The 22,674-nt window shown below is 46.9% G+C and overlaps 1 protein-coding gene across 1 annotated transcript in view; it reads left to right on the top strand.

The window, feature by feature from the left end:
* The first annotated feature begins 14,731 nt into the window (after nucleotides 1–14,731).
* Nucleotides 14,732–22,674, top strand: part of LOC146184625 (uncharacterized) — a 32,338-nt gene continuing 24,395 nt past the window's right edge. The window contains exon 1 of the mRNA XM_084608594.1: nucleotides 14,732–15,148. Within this exon, the coding sequence (XP_084464720.1) occupies nucleotides 14,920–15,148 (229 nt within the window). The 5' untranslated portion in view covers nucleotides 14,732–14,919. The remainder of the gene's footprint in view (nucleotides 15,149–22,674) is intronic.

The following is a 22,674-nucleotide window of genomic DNA, read 5'->3' as shown; positions in this document are numbered from 1 at the left end:
ACAAGAGACGATCATATCATTTATGGAAGATGCGGAGCATTCATATCGACACTGTATATATGGCGAGGAGAGTGAAGCGAAGGTGTATTTTTCAAATAAGCATATTTTACAGAGGTGTAACCGTGGCCACCAACAGGACGGCGGTAGTCTGTGCGTTATTGATTAGCATTGTGGGGCTTTCGGTCGGACGATGAGCCGTTGTTAGTGTCTTTCTCTGCTCTCATCTAGGCCCGCAGACTGAACTAAAATTAACATAGTCAAACTGAGCCAAGCCTAGATTTCACGAAAACGTGGTGAAGCGAATAACAGATCAGATTCGGCGGTGACTTCTATCGCCGCAACCGATCAACCCTTGCGATTAATTACTATACTCTCTTTCTCTGTGCGTTGCACGCTGTCTTCAACTCCCCTCCGTGCAACACCGGTCCAGGACACATCGGTATCGCATTGCCCTTTCAGGGTGCGTTAAGGGCTCCAAAATATTTCTAGCTCATTATACACTAATCTGCAATTGCCGATTTCGTCAATGTTTGCCTGAAGCCTATTATATCTACATGCGGGCGACAGCCCTCCTCAACATTGCACGACGCTTTCATGCATGCATATACGCGAGTCCATGCACGTTAATTAACAGCGCCTGTTGCTTCGCTTCCTCAAGCGAACAGATAATTGTAACGAATACGTCAAAAAACGCTACGCATGGGCCTTTTGGTAACACGCTATACAGATAGTTGAATCACATGGGCCAAGGCGCGCGAAATATGCGTCGGCTCTTGGGGCAGCTAATCAGCTTTATTGGTCGCCAAGTTCGTCAGTATGTTTGTCTCACCCCTTAAAATGTCAGCATTGCAATCATATTCACTCTGAACCGTTGACGTTTAGCCCTTATTCTGGCATTCTGCCATTTATAGGGTACGCGCCGAGTATCACAGCGCACCTTCGTACAAGTGCAGCTGGCACTATCGCTTTCAGGCCGGTACAGTTGCTTCGAGAACGGTACCGTGCAGCACTCTTGTTTATTGACGATTTTAGTTTCGATCCCTGAACGCAGCCATCTTAGTTTGATGGTGGCGCCCCGTATGAGGAAAGTCCGCTCCGGCTCCTCTTGACGCCATCTTGGGCTGTGCTGTGCGTGTTGATGCTGCGATGCGGCAGTGTAAAAGTGCTCTTTCGCGGTGCCCGCGAAAGCTATCCGAAAGCAAGGTGCGCGCACCTTGGTGCTATTTTGTGTTTTGTTTGAGCGCGCCAGCAAACCGTGTACCATCCGTATGGCATGGCGGCAGCTGTTGGAAACAGCCGGGGCGACTGCGAAAGACTGCGCTTCGCTTCCGCAGGCTGAACTCGTCAGAGTTAACTGTGAGGGCGTATAGGATGTATCTGTTGAATATTTCACGATACATGTATTTTAAATTATATTTTATAATCGTAATGGCAACTGTAGACACAAACACACAGCGAAGGAACCGTACGGGCAGCTACCGAACGCGGAATACAGATAACGAAAGATGCTTTCCAGTAATCGCCGCATTGATTTAACATCAGGTGCAACCCATTTCATGTCGTGTACTTCCTCTTAACAGTGCATGTTTATATTCGATGTGGCGTTGCTCATTTCGCGTTAAAGGCACGGGCAGCGTTCACCGCGGTTACGCCGCAAAACTGCTGCTCGCGTACCGAGCTTGGCAAATGCATGCGTGTCTGTGGTGCGCCGGCGACCTATAGTGCGAAAAGCATACGATCGAGCTGTCCTGCTTCAACAATGTATACTTTCAAGTTAAACCACGGTTCAAGAACAGCACATAAAAGAAGTAGTGTGAAAAATACCATCCGTCGACGTTTTTATGCATGCAGCCTTGGTGTATAGTCCGGCGGCGCGCAGCAACATTTTGTCCCCGTCCCGTCGTAGCAGCATCGTTTGCACGACGTATTGTTGAGCAAAACATTTAAAAACGTGCACTCCCAGCTGCACCATGAACGAGGGCGACAAATTCGCAGCACATACAGCTGCAGCTCCGCCCACTGACGTGGCGGACGACGGCACTCTCGCCGAGCGCTATACTCCCAAGTCGTCGCTATAGGCCTAAATTGTTTCGCATCGAAGGCACACCCGACGCCACTTTGTAATTGCTCAGTGCTAGAGTAAATGTTCTCTCGTGGAACTGCCTTACTGCCGATCCCATTGTATCAGTAAAAGAAAGTTGTAAATTTCGGTGACGCCTTAGCAGGGAGCTGCAGCGTGCAGACGAAGGAGCCGCGCGCTGCACCAGCGGCAGCTGGCTGTGTTGAGAAACTTGTTTATATTGCAATTATCCACGACATGGGTCACAGATCCACAAAAAAGCTTTTTTTGTTTTTTTGTTTACTGCCGGCTAATTGTTTAACTCAAAAAAAGATTTTAGCACGCTCTTATGGCGCTGGCGGATGAGATCCACCGTATCATTGGCGCGGAGGGCTTGCGGGAGGCACGGCCTGCCCGACCTGCGTGTTTACTACGACGGAGGAAGTTCAATGGGCATCATATTCGCGAGTCCGTCATTGGTACTAAGTCTGTCTGCAGCTTACACAAAAGTAGGCGAATTAAATCAGAATGGACCGGAAAGCGGTGAAGCATGAAACATATCACATCCGCACTCGGACTGTCGTTGCATTCCTCCCGCGTATGGTCTCGGGTAATATATTGCAATCTTTTTTTTTTATTGTTTGTGCTGTCCAGGAACACGCATTGCTGTCCCGATGACATTACCACTAAAAGGGGCGCCAATAAAGGTATACTTAAGTTTCTCAAACGACAATATAGCGAGGTGCAAGGACGCTCTGCTATGCATGAAGCGTACGAATTCACAGCCCACTCGGTACTGGCAACAATGGGCCGGCGCAATAAATCTGGTTCGAGAGTATTTTCCTCCTCTCCTGCTTGCTCTCAGTAAAACGGTCTTACACTAGCAATAGGGAGTTTTATAATAGGTCGACCTTATTGGTTAGGGGACTATGACAATTGCAGGACAACAATTTGCATGCTCAAAATGCGGCGATAAAAGGGCGGGGGGTGCGGCTATTGCCCTAAGCATGCACACTCGCGCCCCGCTATTACCATATTCGCCCAACAGACACCTGTCATTCTGCATGGATGGATGCGCTTAGGCGGATGGTAATGAGTAAGCGCACTTATTTACTTCTTTAGGCATGAGATCCACGCTGTAGCACAGTCGTTAAAGCAGCGCTATCGCTGCGTGCGATGATCATGCAAAGCGTATTTCGTTTTCTGCGTTCAGTAAAATTATATTGTCCTGAGTGCCAAAATAATTAAAGATCGCCGTCTCATGTCTCACTTTGAAATACCGTTCGCTTTCTTCGTATTAAGCATGAAATGCTTTCAGCTCCCGTTGTCCGCAAACTTTAAGTGACGTCGAACCAAAACTGAGTGCCGTCATCAGGGCACCGAACAAGACGTAACATTTAACGAGACGACGTCTCCGTACATACAAACGCATAGAACGCATTCAAATACATGCATGATGCTGGCCAAATGAGTTAGAAAATCATTGTTCCCAATTTCTTCTCAATGTTTGTTGATATATTAGTCAAGCTATGAATTTATAATACGCTGACTTTTTATTTCTCATTTCTAATAACACCGTGCAAAAGCCAGATACATGGCACCATGCACGTCATTATCATCCTTTGACTGTCAGAGCTCTTTGAGAGAAAGTCGCTCCCTGAAGGGTGCTGCGGGGAACAAACTCTTCTGTGCCGTCCCCTGTATAGATGGCGCCAAGGTCCGAATGCCCATAACCATTTGATGCTTGCATCCACTCTCGATTGCGGGACACACAGTCCTGACGCACCTTTCGTTTACCGCCTCCCCGTCTTCCTTTCAAGGGGTTAGCACACACTCGATCGGGATGTGTGTGTGTGTGTGTGTGTGTGTGTGTGTGTGTGTGTGTGTGTGTGTGTGTGTGTGTGTGTGTGTGTGTGTGTGTGTGTGTGTGTGTGTGTGTGTGTGTGTGTGTGTGTGTGTGTGTGTGTGTGTGTGTGTGTGTGTGTGTGTGTGTGTGTGCGCGCGCGCGTGCTCGTGCGTGCTTGCGTGCGCACGCGTGAGCGTTCGCAGGCTCCATTGCAGCAAAACATCTCAGTTTTCAAAACACATGACTGACACTTTTGAAGTGGAATTTTGATTTGGGGACTTCTATGAGCACGTTTCGCCCTTATGTATTGGTATACACGCATGTAATTAAGCACGCCAGAGCGTTTAACAGGGAACAAAATTTGAAATAGGCGAAAAGTATAATACGCTTCGATTTAAAGTGATAGTTGAGTTTCCCCTTCAGGTATATCCAGGTGAGGAAACACTTGATGATATTGATGTTTTTAATAAATTTAAGATTCACACTCGCAACAGTCACGTTACTTCATGACACGACAGAAAGGTTAACTGTTTATTTACACAAATAAAATAAGAAGACACAAGCAAGGAGAAAACTATTTACATGACTGACCCGCTGGTCGGACGAAATCAGCCCTGGTTTAATCCAGAGCGCTTACTTTTAAACCATCTGTCTTAGCCCTCGGCAGGGACAGCAACCAATAAAGAATAAGGCAACTTTTCTCACCAATCAAAGACTTGGGAAAGGATATTAACTAACAACTCTTCGGAAACATGCGAACGGCACTGACGTCACCACATTCCGAACCTCTGCTTTCCCTTATTTCCTTTCGCACACGTGCATGCGGGACCAACATAAGCCGCGTGAACAACACCTGTGGCTCAATGACCCATTGCGCCTCATCGCGCACTCAGCCACCGCACACCTGCTACCCCACAAAGGCAGTATGCACATGAGCAAAGGGAAAGACGCGCACGTAGCAATACGAAAATGCATTGAAAAGAAAACGTCCACTGGTTCCCGATATAACATTCAATACTGTACACTGCACAAAGGGAAGGAGCGCTCTGCGCTGGCAACAATAGAGCTGCCGCCGCGTCTCCGTCGTGCGTCCCATGGTTCCACAAATTTGGTAACCCTTTGACCAAGGACAGGTGCACATCTAAAAATATCTACCTTGGTTTGTACGCTCTGTGCGAGAAATCGAATGGCGCGAAAGTTCATCGAACTTCACAGTGATGTAACGATATTGCCGACGCTGTCAACAAGTGCTTAACGCTCTATCAGTTTTAATTAATATAACAAGCACTCCCTTTTAAAGACAACTTTCACAAAGGCAGAAACGTGGCTAAGAGCTGCTTTTCGCAGCTTGGAGGAAACAAACCGTTCACAGCTAAGTTTGCTAATTCCATGCACGTTACAAACTGCAGTTAACGTTGTGTGCCTGCAAGAACTATAATAGGCTTAATTAGAAAACGATAATCACGGGTGGTGTACAGGCATGCTCAAAAGTGTAGACAGCGCGCAATTTGACAGAAATGCATGCCACTGTTTTCTGACAGTATAGCCTCCCCTTCATCGAGCTCCTTCCCATGATTTGTTTGCTTCCTTGTCGAATACGTTCGCCGTGCGCGCTTTTGTATGTGCAGAAAAATAATCGCGTAACTGCTCGCGTTTCCTCCACACGTTTGACTGGATTGTATGCAATATATACTGCCTAAGACTCGATGCAGGCTATGAAAATATATTTCTCAGCTTGGGGGACTCATGACGGGGTTCCTGTAGAAGTCTTGCCGTAGCGGACGTGCACGCCCGGCCTAGTTTTTTAGTGCCAAGTGCGAGGCGTACATTGGCCCAGCACTGGGAGCATCCACTTCACGCAGGCCTCCGCGTTAGGTGGCGCGACATGTGCGCTCCGAAATAGCAGCCCGCAGAAATGAAATACTTTGCATATGGCCAACTAGATAAATCGCTGGACTCGTCGAAAGTGCCCCTCACTTCTTCCTCGTCAGTCGCTGTGCGTTCTGGTGCTAAAAACGTGTGGGGCCCGGCTTGTATACATGTACACGTCATGAGCTAAGTCTCAGCGACAAAATAATAATAATAATAATAATAATAATAATAATAATAATAATAATAATAATAATAATAATAATAATAATAATAATAATAATAATAATAATAATAATAATAATAATAATAATAATATGCCACTGAAAGTGCAGGTGGGAGGGAATTAATGCGAACAAGCGTAAGGAGCTGAGGCACGCACGACAAATATATATACGCTCTGATGAAACGTGTACGCGAAAAGCAGGCCGTGTCCATCTGTGCAGTGTATTTTCTTAGTCATTCATGGTGGTATTTGCCTCTCTGACCTCTACAGGGCCAAAGCGTTCTCGCTCTCCGACCATACAAAACAATTTTTCACCTTCAAACTTGGTAAAGCGAAACTGACTCCCCTCCTCCCACTCCCCTGGAACATTGCCCGGTTCGCAATGCAGCAAAGAAGTGGGGAGAACGAAACAATATGCACAGCGAGCATATATACACGTTTTCCTTCCCTTCTGCCCTCCCTTGCTTTCTTTCATGTGCCTTGCAGCGCACCCCGCGTGGTGATTTTCTCATGGCCGGCTGGTTATTTGCTGAGACGATGGTGAAGGTCAGTAGTGGTTTGTACGCGGTTGGGCACTCGGCAAGCCGCGACACCTCACAAGGACGGCTGCGGACCCGCGCGCCACTAACTCAGCCGCTCGTGGGCGTGGGAAGGTTGCTGCTGTCTTCTGTGGTCCCGCGACATCAAGTTCTTGTGCGTTGGCGGCTGTACTTTCTTGGAACTGAATCGGCCTCTCTCGGTTCAAGGCTTGTTCATATGAAAGTGAGGGCGATGCGGCGACAAGTTGACGCAGACGACGGGGTTGTTTTCACTTGTGTGTGAAACAGCCTTTTGGCGTCCTTGCATCGATGGTTTTTCTGCAGAATGTTTTTATTTTTTTTTTTTTGCTGTTTCTTTACCCGGACAGTTTCCGAATGGTAGGGATAGCAATGCTAGTGGTTAATTTAAAATGTGATTAAAAGAAGAAGAAAAATAATATGGCCGGCCGCCGCATTGCTTCTAGTATCTCAAGCTTGCACTCGAGAGTTCGTCCGGTGGGAAAGAAAAGGGATAGGAAGAGGATAGTGAGGAGGAGTACAGAGGGGTGCGATAGCAAGAGAAGATGGGGGAGCTTTGTATAGTATTTACAAAATGCAAAAGGTCAACGAGTTCGCGTCGCTCACGCGCAAGTGTCAACGCCCTCATCACGTTTTCAAAATTTCCTTTTCTTCTTCAAAAAGAACATCCGTAGTAATTTGAGGCATCTGGGCTGCTTTCGCAATAACGTGACTATATTTTCTGCTTACACATGCAACGTCGCGTCATTTCTTATGTAGGAATAACTCGCAGCGCTAATTTAATAAATGTTTCGAGCTCTCTGCTATCAACCAGCCGTCCACATTTCTTTCTTTTTTTTTTTATTTTGGCATGATACCTAACAAATTTACATTGTTACGCCACGTACGACCTTCATTTAAACTAAACTTCATATAAAAAAAATGCTTGAAGTTTTCCTTTATTAACACGGCGAAATAGGGATTATAACCAATTATATAGAAGTCGACCGAGCTGACGCCATTTCTTTTTTCATATATATAGCAGTGCGTATAGGTTATTAAAAACAATGAAGGACATTTCCAAGACGCGTTCCAGGAAATATGCTTTTGTTCTCATCTATGTGACCACTCGCGACGGTTTCCAGCTCATTTCAGGCTGATAAATATGGGCACAGCAGCGCTGCTGTTTTGCACAAATTGACTGCAACTAATAGGTGTGCAGTATAGAGGAAATAGAGGCCAGATTATGTTGCCCAGTGTCTCATTTTCCTAGGCCTTCCGATCATTCCTCCTTGTGGCGGTCAGGCAATACCTCACTGATGTCCTTCTTTGCTATAGCACAGGGCTATCGAGCACCGAGTCGATTAAAACTTAACGTTAAAAATAATCAAAATAAAATCAGGCATTGTCATGTGCGCTCAACTTTCAGTGGCGGAGATTGCATGCGTAGCCATGGAGCACCGCAAACTCCTTTGTGTGCGTTGAGATTTCCTTTATTCATGAATAAGCCTAAAATTCGCTTTTGTATTTTTGTCATGTGGTTTCCCATTACACAAAATACCTTCCATAGTATCTGCTTTACTTAAGGGATGACTCACTCTAAACACGAAAAAGCCTAAAAAGGAGTAAAAAGCGAGTAGATTGTCGCATACGCCTATAAAGAAGTAAAACCGCAGTAGCTTGACCTCTAGCGCACTCCCTGCTTAAGTCAGAACACGCTGACCGAGCCCTGGAGCAGATTTTCATAACTAAATATACGGAAGCCAATTCTTACTTCAATATATGCGGAGTTCTAGAAATTACGAAGATTCCAAAGGAGGTTCTATCTACTGTAATTAACAATAACATAACTTATTGTGCAGCAATTAAATCTCCTTCCTTACTACTTCAAATAAAAAATATTTAGGCACAGAATACGTTTCTATTAACAAAGTATATCGTTCTGTGTAGTTGATGGCGAAAATTTACCCCGGGGCTTGGAGAAAATACCGTGCCCCTACAAGGGAGTGCACTATACAGGACATGCTACTCCATTTTTACCTCTTTATGGGTTTATTCGTGCTTAAAGCCACCCCGGATTTAAATCCGAAGTGGCTTTGTGCATATGCGCATTCAGTGTCACAAGCAGTGTATGACCTCCACTTACACTAAACTCATCATTAAGGTGTTAAAACGCTCCTGTTTTCCTCCGGCTTATTTTTTTATTTATTTTATACATATGCAGCCCCGGCTAGGGCTATTGCAGGAGCGGGGTTAAGAAAAATACATATAAAATGGCAAGTTACAAACAAACAACATGCTTAGCTACCCACACAGTGGCATAACAGGGGACAGACACTGAACAAATGTAAAAGAGAATGAACCAATACGCAGTAAGCGCAACACACACACACACAAAAAAAAAAGTCATGTGGCATTGATGGCTGATAAAAATGTGCACGATGAAAGTGACCGCGTGGCAGGAATTGTGTTCCAATGTTCAATAGTCCAAGGGAAAAAGTTGTATTTGAAAACATTACTACGGGCGAAGTATGGCTTTAGGTAAAGGTTCGCTTCAAATCGCACGGATGAGCTTGATACGAAGACCCGACTGTCAGCTCGACCATTTATTTTCACGCTCATAAGGTAAAACAAAACGGCCACGAAGCAGTGCGTCCGTGCACGGTGTGTTTTCGCGCGGACGTGATGGCGCCCGGTGCGGCTCGCGGCTGCATGGGCGGTTATGTGGCCCTGTGGCAACCGCTGTGTTGTTCTTTCGGTCTCGCTTGTTATCGCTGACGAGTGCGGGGCCATAAATTGTCCCCGAATAAAATGTGGCCCCTGAGCAGTGTCGCGATAGGGAGGGGGCAATCGCGCCTATCTCTTATACAACGGCGACGCGGGCAGCAGCACGCCCCGCCGCAGCATATGGCAGGGCCCACGTTGCAGCCTGCTGCAGTTCTCGCCTGCGCGACGCTCACGAGCACCGCTCGCGGAACGTATGCGTGTGAATGTGTATGCGCCAAAAACTGCGTGATCTCACATATACTGTTAGTCTCTAAGGGAGTAGCGGTGGCTTGAAGGGCCAATTGATGCGGCACATGACCCACAGAGGACTAACCCCTGTGTCCCTTTAAGTCTTTTTCTATAGCTGTTTCCACGTTAAAAACAAAATAAATAAAATAATAGCGGTGCTGTTGAGAGCATGTTCCGTGCTCTTCGAACCATGCCCATGAATGAGTCTGGAGTCTCAGTTTAAAGAAAAAGTTTTAAATACCGGCACATATTTCATTTTGACGAATAGTATCCCCTGGTGACATGGTGTCATCACACCTATAACGAGAGCATACAGCTTCAAGGAGCTGGAAAGTGAGCTAAGCGCAAAACACCAATGAGCATGTCGACGGCCATAAACTCCTCTTGTCGCCGGTAGCCAATACGCGAATTAAACCCCAATAATAAATATAAGACTGGCAACCTCGGGTACCACTTTTTCCATCGGGGCGCAGCACAATGAATCCGCCCACTTTATGGCTTAAGACAATATGTGACATACCCTTTCAGCATGCCTTTGATGGTCTAGTCGAAGGAAGGGGGAGGGGGGGGGAGGGGGGCTTAATAATGGAGCCAGGGGAGATAGGATATCAAATGGTCCAGCATAAGCATACGGAATGGGAAATAAATGGCACAATGGAAAGAATGACAAGGTTAGCAAAAATTAGTGCTAAATGTAATCAAATAAAATCAAAAACAAACATAGCCTGACCATGTGGAAACACATAAAGATCAAACGTAATGTATTACGAAGTAGTGTGTTCCAAATAAAAAAGAACAAGATGAATTACAGAAAGGTATTAGGCACTAATATGCAGTAGACCGAAGAATATTGTAAACTTGGTCGTGTGCTGCAGTAATCCAGCGAGAATGGACGAGGACAAAGAACGGATAACCAACATGACGGTGACGACCTAATATATTTAAACGATTTCAGCGCACCTTTTTTCTTCATAAAAATCACATCTGGAGAACGCACTTAGTGCTCGCTATATTCGGAACCAAGGTCCGAATATGACAAGAGTTTATTTTTCGCTGCTCGTCAAGATTGCTTTGCCGCTAGGGTTGTGAGTTGCTAGACGAAACCAACTTTCCGGCAACCTCGAAGCAGAACGAGAGGCGAGGTGAAAAAAAAAAAAAAGAAAAATGAGCGTAAGGAAAGGCCGGAAGGTGTAAGTAAAATATGAAAGTGCGAGCACTTCTCGTGAACTTCATTCATATCTTAGATTACTCATTATCACCTTTCGTTTCACGTGAACTTCATCCTCATTTTAATCATCATCATTAACGTTCGATGGAATCGTTCTTCGACGCTATTGTTGACAGTGCCAAATAAAGCCCGGTCGCTCAGCTTACGAGTGGTGGAGGTGTGGAGTGAAAGTGCAAGGAAAGGCCGCAAGGTGGAACTAAAAGATGAAAGAAATAAAACAGGTGTAGTCATGGAGGGCTCCTTCTCTCCTGCCCAACGTGGTCAGAGCACCTAACTTTATCTGAACCGATAGGCAAAACATGCAGCGAGAAAGGGGGCTCTGAACGAGAGAAGAAAGGCTGCGACAGCTAGCAATGCGCGTCTATTCGGGGAAAGTAAGGAAGAAGAGGGGCGGAAGAGGCGCGTGTTCGCAGACAACTATAAGGAACAGAGTATGGCCACGATAATTAAATTACAAGTACTAGTCTCTTCTGAATTTTTGCGTGCAGTCTCCTTTATTTTCGTACCATGGAATACTGTCGCCCTTAAAATTAAAATTCGAGCTATAATCGTGAGCTAGTATTCTTTATTTTCCTTCTGGACGCGAATTTCTCCCTCGCGTTGTTTATGTGCAAATACGGTATATAACAAACTATAAATTAAAAAAAAAATAAAACGAGGAAATGGTAACTTGCTCGTGCAAATTACTGCCCGAGATTCAGAGTAAGATGTGGTCTTTAAGGGATCGATGCGAGGCGGGCTTTTTGAGAATGACTGGCGCAGCGCGCGATGTCATATACACATGCAAGCGACGCTGCCTTCAGCTTCCGTTTTGTTTGCCGTCGTTTTCGCTACCGGCGTTGTTCTCACGTCGGGAGACGGGTGCAGCGAGGGCCCCCATTCATGCCATTCTGCCCAAGATGAAGTAGTCTGACTGCGAATAAAGGCGTTCCTAAAAAGTAAACCGTAGTCTCGCCTGTCGTGGCTCTTAGCTAAAGTGCGGCCAAGGTGTGAAGAAAAAATCATAACTAAAGCACCGCCTACATGTATTCCACCACAGCTATATATGCTGCGATAAAATGTATCAACTAGCTTTTCTTTTCTTTTTATTTGAGTGATGCTTTTGATGACGTCGATGCTCAGCCGCCTCAAGTTCTGCACATTAGTAAGTGCTGCGAGACATTTCATATTCGTGCCACAAAGATACGACATCTTATGGTCTCGATGCGAAAATCGAGTTCATCTGTTTTCATATTGTGCACAACTCGGTCTTTGATGAAAACAATCGGTTTTGGATAAGATCGTGACCTACATCCAGAAAGCAATGCGTGGAAACTGGAATGTAGAATTGAACAAATATCTCGACAAATAAAACCTCTCTGGCGGGATTACTTTCAAGCGGCCGATGGCAATAGCCGTAAATCGCCAAAGCGCAGTATATACGCTAATTGCTTGAGTCGTTGTTATTACATCTCAATGCTCACGTTACAAGCACTACCGCTGATTGCCACTGGCCGACCGAGCGCACAGACGTTTCCTTCCCTGCGCTGCTCGTATCTGGCGTCTCTTGCGTTGCCATGGCAACCAAGGGATCCCGCTCGACTCTCCGTCTTCCGACCAGCCTGGCGGACTGCTCGGGAGCCGAAGAAGACGGTCTGCTCTTGCGTTGCACGAATTTAATGAGGCAAGTGATCATTTCTCGCTCCCCGAAGATGCATCCCCTACGAGGGCCGCTGCAATGGTTGTCTTCGCCAGCTCTTTTACACCACGCGTAACTTGAGTACGCGGGTGATTTTATCGAAACACGACAATCGCGGTAATTGTCGAACTTCATCGAACATGACACTCCCGTCAGTGCAGATCTGCGGGCATCTACCATGTGTATCTCGATATTAATAGGCAAATCACTTATCGTTTAAATAAAGCCGAGACTGGGCGCGAATATCTTATCTCGCAAGTAAATTCTACATTTCTCCCAGACTGAGCCCTTTAAAAATCACTCGTCAAGAACAAGGTTGCACGGGGTCTATTAAACATTTCTATATTATAGAAGCCCTCAGGCAGGCATCACAGAACCGCAATGGCGTCTTGCATGGCAGCGTATGATGTATCTGTCACTGCTGGTGGGCATGGTTGAAGGGAGGGGGGAGCGGCCCCGTTTGAACTGCGTCTTTTTGTCGTAACCTTTTTTCGTCAAGTAAATATGGGCGTCAGCGTGGCTTTCCATGTGCAGCATTTGTGGCGTGGGGCTCACAACCCCCCCCCCCCCCCCCCCCCGTCACAGGGTCCGCGTGGTAACCTAGATAGCAGCCTACCTCTACACACGCGTACGGCTTTGCTGAATGCAGTCACACCACTGAAAACCCACTCACGACTCGTTGGTAGCGCATTCATAAGCTAGATACTCAGTATCAGAGACCAAATTCTCCGCGACGCTCGCGCACTACAACGGTTCAGATCCGCCCTATGTTTTCATCGTTTTACACCAAGCTGTACCAGCGCTGCTGAAATGACGAACAGGGAAGTGCATATTTTCCCCTATATATATAGATAAACGTTTATTTGGTCGGAAGAGGCTCCGGCGTTGGCATGTCATGCCCTGTACCTTTGAATGGTCGTTCCTTCCATATACTCTTGATGCACCTAAATGTGTCGCTGAGTCCCCTGCCTTACTGATTGCCAAGAATAATCAGTAAAATGACCTCGTATGTCAATAAGACTTCGAGAAAAAAAGGTAACCATGCACACTATCAAGGGTTCTTGAACTTGAAACGGAGCAAGTGGCACAGTGATTGTGTAATTACTGGAAAATCGGAACCTGGCTCATTTTGCTTAATGCCTTATCCCTGTTTACAAAGCATGCCCCGATCCCACCTGTTGAGAGCACTTCGAAAAAAAAAAAAAGTTAACTAAATCCTACAATTCATTACCCAGTACTTAAAAATGCAAGCTCTGTCGCTTGTTTTTCTGCTTTTTTATTCCATACTGGCTCGTTTTCTTTCGGTATTTAGCATTCGCAATAACTCCCGTCATTAAGCCCCCTAATTTCTGTTTGCTTTCGTTAACACAGACCACCCTTTCTAAACGAGCCACTATACTCCCTCTCTCAATTTTCCAGAGCCCAGAGTAAAAGGTGCAAGCTTCGGCTTTAAGATGTGTGGGGATGATATGCAAGCGCTTCACCAAACCGTCATCCAGCGCTGATGTAAGCGCAGATGTCAACCAGATGCACAGCAGAGAATAGTTAGTACTATGAACATCAGCGTTTACCGTTTGATGCTAATGCCCGTCATAATATTTTCGGGTCATTTGAAAGTGTCATGTTGAAAAAAAAAAAAAAAAGGCTTCCTTCAACGTTGCGTGTTTGGTTAACACGCAACGCAGTCGCCGCGAAGGCCAAATTCAAGCGCCGATGCCGGGGGCTTTCACGCTTCCTATATGCTTCGAGCAAAGCGCCTAGACTCTGGTCGGCGCGTTTTCCGCCCATGCTTCGTGGCGGGCGATACACTTCCGTAGTCTCCGTTGCGCGCCGTGGAGCCGTTTTCTTGCGCCAAATAACTGTAATCTGCGCGCAGCAGCGAAGCCGAGAAGGGCCAGCACGCGTCCGCAGAGCCTCCCAGCGCGCAAACCGCGCGCACCTGCGACTCCCTCTCCGACCAGGAAACAAAAGCGAGGAGGGAGGCCCGGGCGAGGATCGTGCGCCGGCGTGGTCCTAGCACCGAGAAGATCGTGGCGGCGCTGCGCGCGTTCGCTACCCTCGCGCCGCGCTGCGAGCGTCGTTCCCAGCGCGAGGAAAAGGCGGGGGACTCGCTGCATGTGAGAGGCGGGCTTGCCGCTATCGTGGGGTGTGGCCTCCTCTCGACCAATAAGAGCTTGGAGAATAAAAGCGGTCGAAGAGTCTCCACCTCTCGGTGACGCGAGTTTCCCGGCGTTCCCGGGCGCAGGGTCGACGCCGGGGGAGGAGGCAGCCGGGCGGTCGACGGCGAGCGAGGCAGCCACCGAGAAAGAGGAAGAGGAGGACGACGGAGGGGAAGAGGCGAAAAAAAGAGGCGGCATGGAGGTCCAGCGTGGCGGCGCGCCTTGGGAGAAGGGAAGAGAGGCTTCGCGTAAATCCCCCCGGCGCGGAGAGACGCGCGAACCGGGTCGTGTGGCGGCGCGGCGATGGAGTCCCTAAGCGACCCGCTGTGCCTGCAGGATCTGGTGGCCGGCGGCGGCGACCCGATGACACCGTCCATGACGCTGGCCACCCTTGCGCCGCCGGTGGCAATGCACCACCACCACCACCATCACCACGCCGCCGCCATGGCGGGTCACCCTCTGGGCGGCGCGCTCAACACGGCCTGCTCGGCCGTGCTGCAGCAGCACCACGACGCCGAGCAGAAGAAGCGAGGTGAGCACGCCGGGGTCGAACCACGCGGCTGACGATGGGTGTGGGACTCTCAGACACCCCGTGCCTGTAATCGGACCTGTTGGCCTCCTTTTGCCTGTGAAATCATGACCGTTGCATTTCCGAGTGTAATTGCCGAGACCGAGATACTGTCGGGCCTATCGGGCCCTTTGGTTGCAGAAGTTGATAAGTCCGGTGCCCTCGTGCTGCTCTGTGGCTTGCCAACTCCTGCTAGCTGGTGAGGAGCGTGTGTGATGCTAAGTGCGGGAGCAAAGTAGTCATTTTTGGGCTGTTTTCGTATCTGCTCTCTGCATTCAATTACCTCGCTTTTTGTCCGCTGCACAACCAGAGCGTTTACTGACGCACGTGGGCTTGGGTCCACCTTGCTAAATGCCTGTCGTTATGGTGCTGGATTTTTTTACAACACCCTTGTTGCGACCTCAAGTCCACTCGGTCGGAGTAGGCGGAGCTTGTTTCGAGCCCATCCTCTGTTTTAGTAGCTGAGCCTTTCATAGCTTCTTAGCAAACAAGAATATAAAACATCTGAAAAACAGGTGAGGGCTGATGTCTATGTCAGCTGAGTAATGGGTGGGAGCCCAAAGCGGAGATCTCATGGCTGCATGCCGTAATTCAGGGTGCTGCGTCTGACTGCGCTTAATCATTGCGGTCGTTTTGACGCGAAGTTGATTCATGAACTGTCGACCAACGTTCGCCGCGTCGCAAATTGGGATAAATCATGCTGGATTGCAACATGCCACCTGTCGGGGGAGCCGATAGCATTTGCACGTACTCTGATGAGACCGCATATGTAAATGGTGCTGCCGATGAGTTCAGTTAAATACGCGCCTTTCAGACAGGTTTTCATGCGGCGGAATGTGCAGTTTTTGCGAGTCATGTGTCAAAATGCTTCTAGCCTTCCGCGTCCTTACGGGAATAGGGCTGTATAAGCCATCAGGATTGATACCGGCTGTCAACAGTCATCTGTCAGGGACGCAGCAACAGCTACATACGCAGATGAATGTTGTCCTATCAGTTGTGTGTAACATTATTCCGTGCACACCATGTGGAACCTCCGATGATGAAATGGTTCGGCTTGATGCGAGCAGTTTATTTCGACGGATAGGCGGGCATGTATGCATTTTGTTTCAGCTATAGCTTCCCGGCTCGACCCCCCCCCCCCCCCCCCCCTTTGTTGTTGAATGAAGTGTCCAATGTTAGCTAGTCGTCACGGCAATATGTGATTTTGCTTTGCGTGTGCGTAAGGGTGGCGTACGTCACATGCTCGAACAGACGACGCGCGGTGCGCGACTGGCATTGTGCTTTGCGAGTTCAAATGCGGCATCTGCCAGCGGGACTAAAGATGACCTGTGCCAAAAGCCCGCCTGTCTCTACGAAAACCGGATTGTTCGCCGGGAAACCAGCCTCTCGTACATCCTTCATATGTGCGTCTGCACCCCCGCTTACTTTTCGCCCATTCCGCTTGTTATTCTGTATAGATGATGTAAAGTCCCATATATATATTCGTCGTCATTCATACACACAATAAGTAATTTGGGGCAAGACTTCATTTTTCTTCTTTAGAATTTCAGACAACATAATGAAAAAGAAACCACATAGATCAAATTTATTTTAACACCTACACTGCCTGATAGCTCTCCAGTATAAGAACGTTCAGCTGTTGCGGTGAACGGTTGGAGCCTGGAAACACGGGCGCACTGGCACCGATCCCTACACTGCATGCAATGCATTTCCAATAGGCACATCAGGTATAAGATCACTCATTCGCGCGCAGCCTGAAGGCAGCCCCAGGCCACTCCTGCTCGTATACATCATTGATGCTGTACGAAATCGTGCTTTCTTTCCGGGCTGCAAAGTCGACTCTTCAACCGCGCCCTTGCATATTACGAGCTATAAGAGTATTATCGACTTAAAAGCGAAGCCCGACAAAGCAAGCGATCGCGCAATATTTTTCTGTTACGCGCTTTGGCTGTGGGCCAAATCTACAGTACACAAGTGATGGTTATCTCGCGCGACGGCCTCCAAAACAGTGTGGGAATAAGGCTGGGAGACGTAAATGGTTTTGATGCCGGTAGGATGGTGCGGATGCAGCAAGCGGTACTTTTCACTTACCATGACTCGAGGGGCCGGGAATGATCGCGTAGACGAGGAATGCATTATTTTGGCGCCATAAGCATGCGAATGGTTGATGAATTGGCAGACGTCTGCGGCGCCAGTTAGAGGGTTGCCTGGGCTTTCGCTTTGTCTATCCGCGTTTTCGTCCATCGTGGGCTTTAAAGGAGGCAAGATTTTTTTTTTTAGAACTCTTACGCATTGGAATTATGCGTAATACATTATAGTAAACATGTACCACAGGGTGAAATCCGCCATGAGTTAATGAATGTGCGCTTATGTAGAGAGGATGGCCGTCACACCTAAAGGGAGAACAGGGATGGGAAAAGGTGGGTTAGAGACGGTGAAAAAAGCCCGACTCCTCGCTGAGAGTCAGAAGCGAGTCCAGCCTTGGCAGAGTAAATAATATATGTGAATTTATTCTCTGATACAGGTTCAGTTTCAGTATAGCCGACCGATGTTGCGGCGTCACAAGCGAGTATGAGATCACGTGCAGTACGAAAAAACTACAATGCGATACTTGTTTGTCTAGTCGCTGTTATTCTGGAGCTGTTCAGGTTAAGAGTTGCCGATGGGACTAAATACTCAGCAGTGATTGCGTAGCAGTTTTTGCATGCCTCACGTGATCTGAAACTCACTCGTGTCATAAGTAAACTGAAACAGTAGATTAAAAAATATTAATTAAAGCTTAATAACTCAGCGCTGATGAATTCCTGTTGATGATTGACGTTTATTAATTTCATACGAATGTGTAAAAAGAAAACACTTTTAGTGACTCCATTCCTTTATAGCCGAGTGCAGTGCCTCGTGACGGCTTTTTCTTTTTTTTTTTTTTTTCAAGAATGTGCAATATTTTTTAGTATGTGCAAACTCGTTGAAAATAGAAAAATGTCTGTGTTAGACTGGTACATAAAGTCACCATTGCTTGAATCAACTTTCAACTTTCGTTTTGCATGTTAACAGTATACCACAAAGTATACAGTACGGTGCTAAACAAAGGCAAACATGCATATCACCAGGGCTTAAAGTCAGGGTGGTCTCGGGGGGTCTTAAACCCCCCGCCAGTATTTAAGAGGGGTCTGAGACGCCGCGCACTCGAAGGTATAAGGACTGAATGAATACAAAGCCTGTCATGGTTGTTAGAACATTTTTCTGCTGGATCGGCTATTTGGCAGTGAGTTTTAATAAGAACCATAACATATCTTTCATAAACAGCGACAAAAAAAAAAAAATTAGTTCTCCCATTTACATAAAACAATGTGAGAAGCAGGCCACCAGCTGCTTTTTTTCTCTCCCTCTTTATTTACCTTGCCACCTCCCTCTTCGATGGGGCAGACTTTAAGCACTGCATATCACTCTAGTGCCTTTTAATAATTTTCATCTACTGACCAGTTGAAATGGGCAGTTCTGGCATGGGCGCATCGGAATGCTAATGTTCAATTTGTTATAGAGGAACAATGGTTCTTCATTTCTTATAGAGAAAGCGCAGTTGCAAATAAAATGGAATACTTAGCTGTGTTTACTAGTACCTATTCGTCCGTGCCTCTGCACGCATGTTCGCAACTAGGTTGAAGTTTGGGAGGAGGAGGAGGAGGAGGAAAGGCAGTAATGACGAAATGGGCACTGCGGATCACTTTTTTCTGGCAAATAAAAAGAAAAGTTATACGCAGTGCTTATGGAAGACTGAAACCACTGTTTTCAGCAGGACGCACTAAGGAAATTGGTATTTTTGCATTTTAAAGCGTTTCTATCTGCTTTTGGGACGTATATGACGGAGGAAGTTACTGCTCAAGGAAAATCAGCCTCACCGCAAAGGAGGGGGGGGGGAATCAGCCAGATGATGCCCACGCTAAGTTTCGCTTCGGATTTTGTGCCCATACCGCGTGCGGCACTTGCTGTTGTTGTCAGTAGCTTAACTTCCGTTTGGTGATGGTTTCTGTATTATCTGCTGCTCATTATGTTTCGGAATGTCAGTGATTTTGTGTTGGCGCATGCATCTTAGTGTATTGTACAAACGCTTGCGTTGTGGAAGCTGAAATTAGCGCGGGGCACATATTTAACATGGTCCAATAGCGGCCGCTGGCAATATATCCATATGCATATATGTATTCCCCCCCCCCCCCCCCCCTTCTGCAGTTGCTCAGCAGTTAGTGTTCTCGACCGCTGCGCCCAAGGACGCGGGTTCGAAGGCGACCGCTTTTCGATGAAGGCGTAAAGCAAGGTGCTTGGCGATGTGCTGTGTGATGTCAGTTAAAGTGATCGAAATTTCCGGAGCCCTCCACTACGTCATCTGTAATAGCCCGAGTTGTTTTGGGACGCGAAATCCTATAAACCAAACCGTTGTATAGAGTATACCTTGCCATTTAGTGGCCGTTGGAGCATGGTATCTGGTCACGCTCTGCATTGCTATTTTCTGCTTAGTTTCTAATACGAAATAGTGAATAACAAAGAAGTATCAGCCCTCAGGTTGGTTAAGAAATTGTTTGGTTTGTAAGCTTTAACGTGCCAAAGCGACTCGGGCTATGCTATGACAGACGGCTAATTGGAAGACCGGAAATTTCGACCACCTGGGGTTCTTTAACGTGCACTGACATCGCACAGCACACGGGCGCCTTGCTTTTCGTCTTCATCGCAAAGCGGCCGCCGCGGCCGGGATTGGATCCCGCATCCTTGGGCACAGTGTAGTCGAGAGCGGTTAACCAGTGAGCCACCACCGCCGGGCTATAGTTTAAAAAAATTTGGCTGCACATGTCCACAATCACAATGTTGCTTGATGACTCGTGACCACGTACGCCTGAAAGCAGTCCTTGATAGCGTAAAGTATAAATAAATAAATAAATAAATATATATATATATATATATATATATATGCCCGTGTAGATTGCAAATTGTGAGGTTTAACTTTCCGAAGAGACTCGTGGACGTTTTTAGACGCTGCAGTTCAAACCTCTGGAATAATTCATGGAGTTCTTGAACGCTTACATATCGTATTGCACGCGAACGTTTTTGTACTTCGCCTGCATCAAAATAAGGCTGTCGCGGCCTGATTCGAACCCGCAACCTTTGGATGAGTATCCGGACGCCAAAGCCACTGAGCCACCGCGGCGAGTCGTTTTCCGTTATGGGGACAAAAGGTGTTGCCGCAAAGACTCGCTGATCAGAGGATATACGAAAACAATACGTAGTACATTTATTTACAATCAACAACTATATATTGTAGAGGGCCCTGCAGGCTTGGCCAACAGACTATACCTTCCTGCACAGCAGCTCTGACCGTCAGAAAAAACGTCAAGGTACTCATACATGCTGCGTGTGTCTTGTATCCAGAAACCGGTGTAATAGGGACCAAACGGTCCGCCAAAACGTCATCGATTTCTGCCGGCAGACAATAACATCTCATGCACGGAGTTTCATTGTCCTCGCAATTAGACTATGGAATGCTGGAGAAATGAAAACATGGTAGCCGAAATTACAAAAAATATTACCTGCAAGTGAATTCGGAGAACTCACCAGGTTGATACGGTGACTTTCCGTCTGACCTTGGAGGTATAGTGAACGCGGGTTCCGAGCGCCATTCGTGAGGCGGGCCATCGAAATGTGTGAATCACTCTCTGCGCCTTCGCGGATAGAATAATAGATCGCCAGCATGTCTTTCTCTGTCATGCACGGTTCCGCGCAATGATCCTAATTTTGCACCGCGTAGAGTTAGTCGTGGAGCTTCTGTTGTAAGCTCAAACGAAAGCTAAAGTGGATCACCTGAAGGTATATCACAAACGATGCGTATTTACCCTGCCCATCGCTTCGTTCGTGAAAGCGTATGCCGTAAGCTCAATGAAAGCGTATATTGCGTAAGGCAAAAGCGTATTCGCACGCAACGACACCACATATATGCTCCCTTGTATATAGTTAATCGAAGCGTCCGAATACGCAGCGCTAGTTGTCGACAGGATTAGAAAAATATACGCGCAATATGTGGAGAGACATCAATAGGACTTGAGGCACTTAACAAAAAATAGCGTATAGCCACACGAATTTGAGATTTGGAATTTTGGGATTTTATTACCAGAAAAAGAAGCAAAAATAACCTAAAAAGTTCGCATGAACATTGACGAAGACGAAACCTCTGCTAAGCTTCCAACAGTGGGAGTAACTATTTCGGATTAGTTAGCTGCATTCTATACCTTCAAGCATTCACGACTTGGAAAAAAAGCGACTGCAGAGACTCCTTTTCGAAGGTGTCGGGATAATATTAGAAGGTGGTTTTACCGACCAGTTGCTCCAGTGTAAAAGCGCCTCCCTGTCACCCACGATTCAGCTAGGCTTCGTCACCACAAGTGCCAAAATGCATTTCAAGATAGAACGAACGTAATTAATTAAAAAGAAAATTCGCAAAAAAGGAAATTTTTCGGCACTATCTACGTCGCGGCATTTTACGTACGCATTGGCGCGTTGCAAGTAAAGGGTATCCGTGAGTGTCACTGTCAAAGGTCGCATGGAACAGAAGGGACGTTGGGTCAGATGAATTGTCCACGATTATGCCTGTGCGCGATTGTGCAGCTGTCCGAAGGTATGAGCCTAATTGCACGTCTATCCCCCTCCTGCCACCCTACCGAACGCACTTAATCTAAGGAGCCAACGTTGCTGAAGTACTTCAAGGCTGTTTCATCATTTAGGCGGGTTCTCGGCCCATTTATGGCTGTATCTGTCTTACGCTCACGTGGCAGAGAAACTGTATATGCGCACGCACTATCTTGCATGTGGTTATTTGGCCTCGTCTTTGACGAAAAAAAAAAAAAAAAAAAAAAAAAAAAAAAAAAAAACAGGCATCGCATGGGGTATGCCATGCTTGCTGTTTTTAGATAATGATCGATAAAGGCTCCATGCAACGGACGTTACATCAAGGCAAGGCACATACTATAATGCCTGCCCTTAGGGGAAAGTTGCGTTAGCTAGCGAGCAAAATGATACTGAACAAGAAATGCATTTTAGTATAGCAGTAGTATATATAGAATACCACACACTATAGGGTAGAAAAGCACTATACTTAAGAGGCGCAAAACTTTCTGAGTTATTCTGCTCTTAAATGGAAATAAAGTGGAGTTTCGCGATTAAGTACAGCTGCTCTGTGCTGTATCAGGACGGTCTATATACGTGCGTATACTGCCTTCCGAACCGGGATGCGATGCATATATAGAGACTGACAGCACATGCGGTTATTATGGACGCGGCTTAACGGCAATCTGTACCGCCACGTAGCGGCTTACGAGCCGCAACATATACATACAAAAACTTGCAAATGTTCATGCACTACAGAGAAAAATGAGGAATTAAAAACGACCTGCTAACAGTTAGAGGGTAGAAGAGAGGGTCCAGTATGTGTCTTGACGCGATTCAATGCG

This window comes from Amblyomma maculatum, chromosome 7 (genome assembly GCF_055883805.1).
Source record: "Amblyomma maculatum isolate TAMU_Amacu chromosome 7, ASM5588380v1, whole genome shotgun sequence".
Classification (NCBI taxonomy): Eukaryota; Metazoa; Arthropoda; class Arachnida; order Ixodida; family Ixodidae; genus Amblyomma; species Amblyomma maculatum.
Note: the sequence above shows the minus strand (reverse complement) of the source record. Positions and strands in the feature narration are given on the sequence as shown.